Genomic DNA, 9,538 nt, shown 5'->3' on the forward strand with positions numbered 1-9,538 from the left:
TACTCGTGACAGATTCCAGTGTCTACCAATGACTGTTCGGTGTTGCAAGCATAATGAAGAAAAAAATCTACCTGAATGACAATAGAATGCAAGATGGATAGCTTTTTGCTTTTCCCTCTTTGAATGAGCTGTGCAACAGCGAAACGCTTGGCAATGCCATCAATTGACTTCTCTGACCTAGTGTATCTATAATTACATACGTACATAATGAACACACATATTCGCCTTTTATGAATGCTGCATTTAGTTATGTGACTTTTTTGCAAGTTAACTGACAGGTAAATAAACTCAAACAGAAACTGAAAGTAACTGAACAAAAGTACGAAATACATGAAATATGAAATAAAATACACAAACAAACGTGGTCAAAGTTAATTGGATTCAGTGACACCATTTGAAACCATTTTCAAAAAGCATGCGGCCAGTTTTCAGATAAGATGATACTGTAGTTATTGTTGGACCGCAGTGTATTATGGGAGAACTACACTGCGACTGTTAGCCTAAGTTCTAGGAATATGTGTGTTATATTCACCTGTAATGTGTGTGGTTTATGTGCAAGCCTTCATGTTATGATGTTAATGTGGTCGATACATATGACTTGAAGTGCCAACCGTGTTCGTGTTATACAGATGCCGTGGTTATAATGGCTGGTCGAGCGATGAGAACGGTGTGCAAATAGCACCAGAAGACAATCAACATTCGAGAAAGCGGAACAAGAGGAGTTCACACTGCAAGCATTTGATGCGAGTCCTGCGCCCAGAATGGGTCAGAGAACACATCCGCCTAAATGCGGAACAAGAGGAGTTCACACTGCAAGCATTTGATGCGAGTCCTGCGTCCAGAATGGGTCAGAGAACACATCCGCCTGAATGCGGAACAAGAGGAGTTCACACTGCAGGCGTTTGATGCAAGTCCTGCACTCAGAACGGGTCAGAGAACACATCCGCCTGAAATCTCCCCGCTCACTTGCTTACATTGCTTGATGAAGCAGAGCATGTGGGAATATGTTCTGTGAGCCACCAGACATCAGGTACGGCAGGCGTACGCCACCGTGGAGACCTGCGAAGACAAAGTGGTGGGGACACGACAAGCGGAGGTAACCGACAAAACGGTGATACCCCAGGCGAAGCCCTGGACAACAGAGGAGGCGAGACAACGGCTGCTACTGGTGCGGGGAGCCTGGTCATGTGGCCTGCCAATGCTTGGTGCCCGGACCTGGTCATGTGGCCTGCAATGCTTGGTGGCCGGACCACAGATCGCACCTCAGCAGCTGGCGTTAAAACCAGTAGAGGGTGGCCCAATGGGGAGGATCATCCATATACACTGCGGTCCAACAATAACACAAGTCCGCGTAGCGGAGGTCCGAGCTACGCCACATAGCCCCCTCCAGGCGGGTTACATGTCCTCATAAACCCCATCCTGCATTACAAAGTCCCAAAGATGAGCAGGAGGCCTGCGAGTACGCCCTAAGTGGTTCGATGGCATCCTCGTTGCAGGCAGAGATGTTACAGTCCCAGTGGACGATTCCCCCACAGTCTCTATTTCCCCACTGAGGGCGAGCTAAAGGCCGGTAGGGTGCTAGGCGGTCACGGTGGAGGACTACAGTTCTTTTACGCCCTGTTAGCTGCAACACGGTACACAACATCTGACAGTTTAGCTAAAACAACATATGGCATCAAGGCAGCGGGTGTGCATCCGTTGCTCTCCTGAACTGCGCTCTTGTACGCCCACAGGACCATTAGAATGTGGAGGTCCCAATCTGCCTGCCGATTGCCGGTGATGGTCAACTGCTCCGCAGCGTTTTGTTAAAGCGTTCCACCAATCCATCGCTCTGGGGGTGTAGTGGAGTAGTTTGCATCTTCTTTACTCCCAGCAACCGAAAGACCTCTTGGAACACCTCTGCCTCGAAGTTCCTCACCTCATTCACCAAGAATTTTGCTGTTGTTGCGGCACTCTGGTCGGAAGTGGCGTACGCCTCGGGCCACTTGGTGAAGTAGTCCATTGCCACCAGAATGTAGCGGTTATTCCGCTCGGTGACGGGAAATGGTCCGAGGAAGTCCACGTCGACTCGTTCCATGGGTGCCCAGACCTGTTACCGTTGGAGCGGGGCATGGGAACGCCGCCCGGGTCCTTTTCTGGCTGTGTCACAGCAATGTACGTATTGCTCGGTGTCGAGGCGGCAACCAGGCCAGTAGAACCGTGACCAGAGCAGGTGTAATGTCTTTGAGATGCCGAAGTGGCCTGTCCTCACAGCGCCGTGGTTCATCCGCAGCACCTGGCCACGTACACAGGGAGGCACCAGCAGTTGCAGTGTCTCGCGCTGTCCAGATGGTGTCTGCCAGCGGCAATACAGCAGCCCTTCTCGGAGGGTAAAGTTGGGCCACTGCGAGTACAGCGTTTTGGTCTCTGGATCCAGAGCGGAAACAGCAGACCACTGTGGACGCTGCCCCTTCCCACTCGAGAACGGAGCCTGGCGAGGACAGGGTCTTGTTCTTGCATCCGCTGCAGCTGTTGTCTGTCGAAGACCTCCCACTCCTTCAGCGGTGACTCTTCCATCCCGTAGACTGGTATGCAGGTTGCAGGTTCGATGAGAGTTCCAGGCTCTTCGTCAAGGGCTTCGCCGATTTAGCCAGCCCGGTACATCGACTGACGCAGAAAACACAGCCCTTCGACTGGAGCGAGGACTGCACGAATGCATTCGACAGGCTGCGGGCAGCGCTGGTGGAGACACCGGTGTTAGCATTCCTCGACCCCACTCGCTTCTTCCAGCGACGTGGGTGTTGGGGCAGTGCTCTCACAGAAAGGAAAGCAAGGAGAGCAGGTAATCGGCTACTTCAGTGAAGCCCTCGACAATCAGGTCACGTTGACCGTGTGTTGCGACGGAATGGCGCCAGTCTGAGCGTCATGAGAGGAAGAGCACGCCGACAGCTGAGACAACGCACGACCAGCATCCGAGAGAGGCAAATGTCCGCACAGCCAACACCGCGGACACAGCGCCGGCCACAGACAACGAGTGGGAGGTCTTGACAGACAACAGCTGCAGCGGATGCAAGAACAAGACCCTGTCCTCACCAGACTCCGTTCTTGGGTGGGAAAGGGGCAGCGTCCACAGTGTTCTGCTGTTTCCCTTCTGGATCCAGAGACCAAAACGCTGTACTCGCAGTGGCCCAAACTTTACCCTCCGAGAAGGGCTGCTGTATTGCCGCTGGCAGACACCATCTGGACAGCGCGAGACACTGCAGCTGCTGGTGCCTCCCTGTGTACGTGGCCAGGTGCTGCGGATGAACCACGGCGCAGTTGACCATCACCGGCAATCGGCAGGCAGATTGGGACCTCCACATTCCAATGGTCCTGTGGGCGTACAAGAGCGCAGTTCAGGAGAGCAACGGATGCACACCCGCTGCCTTGATGCCATATGTTGTTTTAGCTAAACTGTCAGATGTTGTGTACCGTGTGCAGCTAACAGGGCGTAAAAGAACTGTAGTCCTCCACTGTGACCGCCTAGCACCCTACCGGCCTTTAGCTCGCCCTCAGTGGGGAAATAGAGACTGTGGGGGAATCGTCCACTGGGACTGTAACATCTCTGCCTGCAACGAGGATGCCATCGAACCACTCAGGGCGTACCCGCAGGCCTCCTGCTCATCTTTGGGACTTTGTAATGCAGGATGGGGTTTATGAGGACATGTAACCCGCCTGGAGGGGGCTATGTGGCGTAGCTCGGACTCCGCTACGCGGACTTGTGTTATTGTTGGACTGCAGTGTATTATGGGATGATCCTCCCATTGGGCCACCCTCTACTGGTTTAACGCCAGCTGCTAAGGGTGCGATCCGTGGTCCGGCCACCAAGCATTGGCAGGCCACATGACCAGGCTCCCCGCACCGGTAGCAGCCGTTGACTACACTGCGACTGTTAGCCTAAGTTCTAGGAATATGTGTGTTATATTCACCTGTAATGTGTGTGGTTTATGTGCAAGCATTCCTGTTATGATGTTAATGTCGTCGATACATATGACTTGAAGTGCCTACCGTGTTCATGTTATACAGATGCCGTGGTTATAACCAACTGTACTTACTGTAAGTGTGGTGTATGTGTATTGATTGATGATTTGATAGCAGTAAAGTGTTGAGAGCCAATCAACGACTCGACCTGATTCTTGCCTTCGTCACAATACTCTTCAGCATTATTAGGCCTATAGCTAGATCTAAATGTATAGTCTAGCTACATTGTGGAAATTCATTTGTGAAGTGAGTTATAAAATATGTTTTTAACAAAACTGCTAAAGAGTTGGAAGATATTTGGTCTGCAATCTAACCAGGACAATTTTGCCGTTTTAATGTTCTAGTGCTGTTGCATTTCATTCAGCTTTCAAAAACAGCCTGGTTATTGAAATACCTTGTTTATTGAAAACCTTGTTAATGATATAACAATCATTAATTGTCTAAATCAGACTTTTGGTCATATGTGGTCTATTTTTATGCAGACCCTTCAATTCATGGGTCATGGGTCATGGGTCATGAAATGGTGATGATGGATAAAAAAGAGGTAGTGGTCAGAAAATAGAACTGCCGATCAAAAAATATCTTTAATTTGTTTGTTTGCTGAGTAGAATATTCTGTAATTTAAATCCTAATTTAGATAGGCTGTAATACTTGAATCCTATCAAGGCTATAGATTATCTGTAAATCTGCTTGTATTATCCTTTCAACGAAGTATTTGAGCGTACATATGCCCCAATAAAACTCCGATTTATTGAGATAAGTAAACCCACATCTTGCGAGACGGTGCAATCCAAATCGGAGTATAAATTTAACTGGTTGGAGGCAGAGGAATAGTGCACAAGGAAACGAGACTGAACAGGTCTTGTCTCCACCCCAAGTCTACCGATCCCAAAAAATGAGGAAGAGGCACTACTGCACTTCCACAGTAGTTTTACCGTCTTGCTGTTCATGTTAGGCTGGCGTGCTATGTTTCAGATTCACCAATGTTTTTTCCCTGCATTTAAATACACCGCAGTGTGGCTTCATCACCATGACGCAGGACCGCTCCAGTCCCCAAGTACGCAGATGCGGAGAGACGTGAAGCAGGCAGGCTCCCTGATGTGGCCAACAACAGAGGGATTTATCGTTATGTCGGGGTAAGTCTGAAAAAATTATTAACGTAATCGGATAAACTCCATTATCCGATATCTTAGTACCCTTGATCTCGACGTTGATTTGAGATGTGGCGGCCATGTCTAGACAAGCTGCTCGCGAAATGATAGCCCAGGCACTATAGGAACTGCCTTCCATCCTCTCACGCTCAATACTGAATGTTTTGTCTACCATTTTGCATTCAAACTGCTTATTGCTTTACAGGTGATGAACAACGATTTAATTTCTACAACTCTTTTTTAAAAACGAAGAGATGCCCTTCAATTTCTAAATAAGTTCTCATAAATGACAGTATGCATTCGGTCTGCAGTTGTCTCGTAGCCTTCATGTTAGGCCGGTCATCTTGTGGATTCTAAAGCACGGTCTTTCAGTGTCCTAATGATCATCATGCCGAACTGAGGAAAATGCCATCATCACATGAGCAGCATGAGGTGCATGTTTTGAAGCTGACTGATCCGATCTCTAAACGTTCTCTGTATTCAGCATTTCTTGTTCTTTTCCTCCGATAACTACGGGCTAATGTTCTCGTCTCGTCTCTCTCTCCTTGACATAGGGAAGAAGATATGAAAATGTGATTGTAATTTTTTCTCCAATGGAACTATGGGATTTATTTTGGTTGACAAGGTGAGGAATGTAAAGCTTTTGTTTGCTAATGTATGTATCTATGTGTATTTATTTAGCCATTAAATTATTTATTTAGTGGCTAAAGTCTTTGACTCAACGCTGTCGCATTTTGGCTCCTCTTGATCTTCAAAACATGAACATATGGAAAGGTCTAAAATGAAGTCTTGTTTGCAGATATTTTAGAAATTGTTTTGGTTAGTAGCCTACCATCAAAGCTGAAACAACTAAATCAATATCACATATGCCAATCTTCAAATAACTAAAACAAAGTAGTTAAAGACGAGACATTACAGAAAGATAGTGTAGTAAGCAACATCACTATATTATTTGAACATTATGTCGCTCACAGAAGTGCTAAATGTTGTTGTATAGAGACAGCAATATTTGTCAACCCACGTTTTTCTTGCGATGGCTTGCAACACAACACAGCCCTAGGGTAACGCACCACTGAACATCCCTGTGCTTGTTTGATTGTTTCCATGGTAACAGCAGGGGCATCAGAGTCAGCGGATGGTTGTCTTCGGTGCCATCTTCCTCCTCACAACACTGCTCATCCTCTACAGCTCCAACAGCGGTAACCAGCTGTACGGTGCTGTAGGGGTAGGGAACTATCACTATGTGTCCAAAAACACAGACCTAAGAAGATGGGCCACAAGAGATGCATACGTCCCAGTCTATGGAAACAAGGTGAGTTTCAGGCCTACATGGAGTGAGGGATATCAGAGAGGCAGGAAGTGATACTCAAAATAAAATATAATAATAATATTAAATATTATTACTAAAATGAAATATGTATTGGAGAAACATCATGCATTTGAAATGATAGACATGAATGAATTAATACACGTACAGTGCTTTCTAGGGAGGTCTATGTTTGTATATAACTGCCTTCACATATGCTTTTGAAATACAAGGTACAATTAATTACTAGGTTACTATAGCAAAATGCAAACCGGACATATAATCTTTACCAGGCCAAGAAAGTTTTGTTTTTCGGTGCAGTTTGTTTTTGTTTTTGTCTATTTGTCTGTTCGGTGCAGGATAACGCAAAACCTACCAGTCCGATTTCCATGACACTTGGAGGAAAGGTGTAACATGGGCTGTTTGTGTGTATTTGCAGACACTCTTGCTGCGCTGTAGCCAGTGTGCCCTGGTGACCAGTTCCAGTCACATGCTAGGCAGCGGAGTGGGTCCTGAGATCGACCGTTCAGAGTGTGTGATTCGTATGAATGACGCCCCCATCTCTGGCTTCGAGAAAGATGTGGGGAACCGCACCACCCTGCGTGTGGTGGCACATTCCAGCGTGTTCCGTGTTGTACGCAGACCCACCGAGTTCCTCAACTTGTCCACAGACATGTCCGTCATCTTCTGGGGCCCGCCGACCAAGATTGGGCGCGAGGCGAAGGGCACTTTGTTTAGGCTCATCCAGAGGGTTAGCGCCACCTACAGGAATGTCTCATTCTACACCATCACCCCCAGCAAGATGAAGAAGTTTGACTCGCTGTTCCAGAGAGAAACTGGCCGAGACAGGTAGTTTTCATTTTCAAGTCAGTGATTTACATTATTTATTTTTAAAAATTTCATGTGCTTTTTTTAACTGACTGTCTGCGCTGTTGCAGAGAGAAGTCTCGCTCCTGGCTCAGCACCGGCTGGTTCACCATGGTGATCGCCATCGAGCTGTGTGACAATATCAAAGTCTACGGGATGGTGCCACCCAATTACTGCGGGTGAGGAGACACATCTAAAGCCTGAACTCTGTGCTATTCAGTTCTGTTGGAATACAAACATTACATAGCGACCATCTGAGGGCCATCTTGAAGATTATGTGTGTTTCAACATTAGGCAGTGATCTCTCCTGTGTGAGGCAGCACTGACAAGTGTCAACAACAGACCATATCATCGGTTTGTTGTCTCTGGCCTTGTAATTCCTGAAAGCACCACTCAATTACAATGTAATTACTAACTGGTGGGTCAGGATGCCTGAAAGGAGACCAGGCTTCCCTGAAGTGACATTGATGAGCATTGCTCATCTGCCAAAAGTTGATCCAATTTCATCTTGAACCAGTGCCACCTCTCTTGCTCTACGCATGCAATGTCACTCACTCTGCTGTTGAATCATGCCAAGAGAATCTTCCTTTTCTATATCCACCACCACTTGCTCGTGGGATTCCCATCTTACTGAGAAGTTATGCAGCAGTGTGTGTGTGTGTGTGTGTGTGTGTGTGTGTGAGAGAGAAAACAGAATTGGCATGTGGTGACGAGTGTGGGAAAGGAAAGCAGTTCATGTGTGTGTTTGTTGTTAAGTGAAAGGCTCCAAATCAAGGAAGAGTTTGAGGTTGATGCTGATTGTGCGGAACAGACAAGATCTGCCATAGTTATTTTGAATTGACTGCAACATTTCTCTGTATATATCTGCATTTCAGACGGAGGCAATCCAAGCGCATGCCGTACCACTACTACAAGCCTCGCGGACCGGACGAGTGTGCCATGTACATGCAGAACGAGAAGGGTCGTCGTGGAAACCACCACCGCTTCATCACCGAGAAACAGGTGTTTTCACGCTGGGCAAAGCTCTTCAACATCACCTTCTCCATCCCCACCTGGTAAAAAATTAAATACGGAACCAGCGGGATGGCAGGATTTTTTTTGGAACACAATCTTAATGAATGTCTCTGAGGGGAGAGTTACTCAAAAGAGAAAGGTACTACCAAACAGAGATTTCACTGCAGGAGCAGGCCTTCCTCCTGCGAGTAGAGGGGTATGGGATGCTTTCAGATTCTCTGAGAAACGGTCTTCATGGTAACCATCTTTGCAAGGGGGCTTTGGGGGGATCTGTGGCGGCTCCTAGAAATGTTTTCTATAAATCTCTTTTAAGGTGGGTGAGCTTGACAAATCCACAATTCCTTTTCAAATCCACTTTGAATGTTCATTAATCCATCTGAGCAACAAAACACTAAAGAAAAACATCAAAGTTGCTGTCACTCAGTTTTATAGATGGAAAATAGGTATGTGAAAGAATGTGCTAAACCTCTCCACAAAGCACAACTGTAAACGTGTTTTGTAAATATGTGAAATGCTAATTGAATGATTTAAATATGTATTTTTACATGTTTGTAATATTTCTCTTCTCTTTGCCAAAAGAAACCATGACTACTGTAGAAGCAAAAATGAAAACATTGACCATTATGTCGCTGTGAATTTCCTGACCCTTGTAAGATCTGTGTTTTTGGTCTAAATAGACGCTGGGTTTGTATGCATCAGTGTTACCATGGCGATACTTTCCTGGAATGTTGCTGCAGCACTGGGCTCTCCTGACTGATGTAACCTTAGAGTAAGGCGCATTTAAACCTCCGTGATTCAGTATTAAGGTCAATTTGTTGGTTCTCCTCATGTTTCTACTGTGTGTGTTTGTTCCTTGATATGAGGAGAGACTTTGGGGATTTCTCCGGCATTCATGTATATGAATGAACATAAACTATTTCGTTAAGAACAATGGACCTCATTCTCGAATGCAGTTAAGAAAAAGTTAAGAAGAAATTTCGCGTTCATGAACCCCGCGGGGATCTTTCTTAAGATCTGTCTTACGAAGTTCGTAAGAACACATTTAAGAAGACACTTAAGAAAATGTTTCGAGAATGAGGTCCAATGATGGTGGCACAGTTCATGGTTGGGTAACTATTGTGGGACCTGTTAAGAGTGAGGAGAGATAAGGGTGGCAAAAGATTGCATGTTTGGACAGAATACCTTGAAATGAACAGTGCAG

The 9,538-nt window shown here is 46.4% G+C and overlaps 1 protein-coding gene across 2 annotated transcripts; it reads left to right on the forward strand.

The window, feature by feature from the left end:
- The first annotated feature begins 4,897 nt into the window (after positions 1 to 4,897).
- Positions 4,898 to 8,535, forward strand: LOC122132356 (alpha-N-acetylgalactosaminide alpha-2,6-sialyltransferase 6-like). 2 transcript variants are annotated; one of them, XM_042707139.1, is made up of 6 exons: positions 4,898 to 5,135; positions 5,705 to 5,775; positions 6,265 to 6,462; positions 6,896 to 7,305; positions 7,395 to 7,502; positions 8,199 to 8,535. In XM_042707139.1, exons 2-6 carry the CDS (start codon positions 5,752 to 5,754, stop codon positions 8,380 to 8,382), a joined length of 924 nt encoding a protein of 307 aa, XP_042563073.1. In that variant the 5' UTR covers positions 4,898 to 5,135; positions 5,705 to 5,751; the 3' UTR covers positions 8,383 to 8,535. The 2 variants fall into 2 exon arrangements, with proteins under 2 accessions (XP_042563073.1, XP_042563074.1); XM_042707140.1 differs by lacking the exon at positions 4,898 to 5,135 and adding an exon at positions 5,490 to 5,582.
- Positions 8,536 to 9,538: the final 1,003 nt, after the last annotated feature.

The sequence above is a fragment of the Clupea harengus genome, unplaced genomic scaffold (genome assembly GCF_900700415.2).
Source record: "Clupea harengus unplaced genomic scaffold, Ch_v2.0.2, whole genome shotgun sequence".
Lineage (NCBI taxonomy): Eukaryota > Metazoa > Chordata > Actinopteri > Clupeiformes > Clupeidae > Clupea > Clupea harengus.

What these genes read in the sequence shown, in the direction of transcription:
- LOC122132356 (XM_042707139.1), top strand. Translation starts at nt 5,752, where the DNA reads ATGGGATTTATTTTGGTTGACAAG. An exon ending in AGAGAAACTGGCCGAGACAG is followed by an intron (nt 7,306 to 7,394) that starts GTAGTTTTCATT and finishes GCGCTGTTGCAG; the next exon opens with AGAGAAGTCTCGCTCCTGGC. An exon ending in GTGCCACCCAATTACTGCGG is followed by an intron (nt 7,503 to 8,198) that starts GTGAGGAGACAC and finishes TCTGCATTTCAG; the next exon opens with ACGGAGGCAATCCAAGCGCA.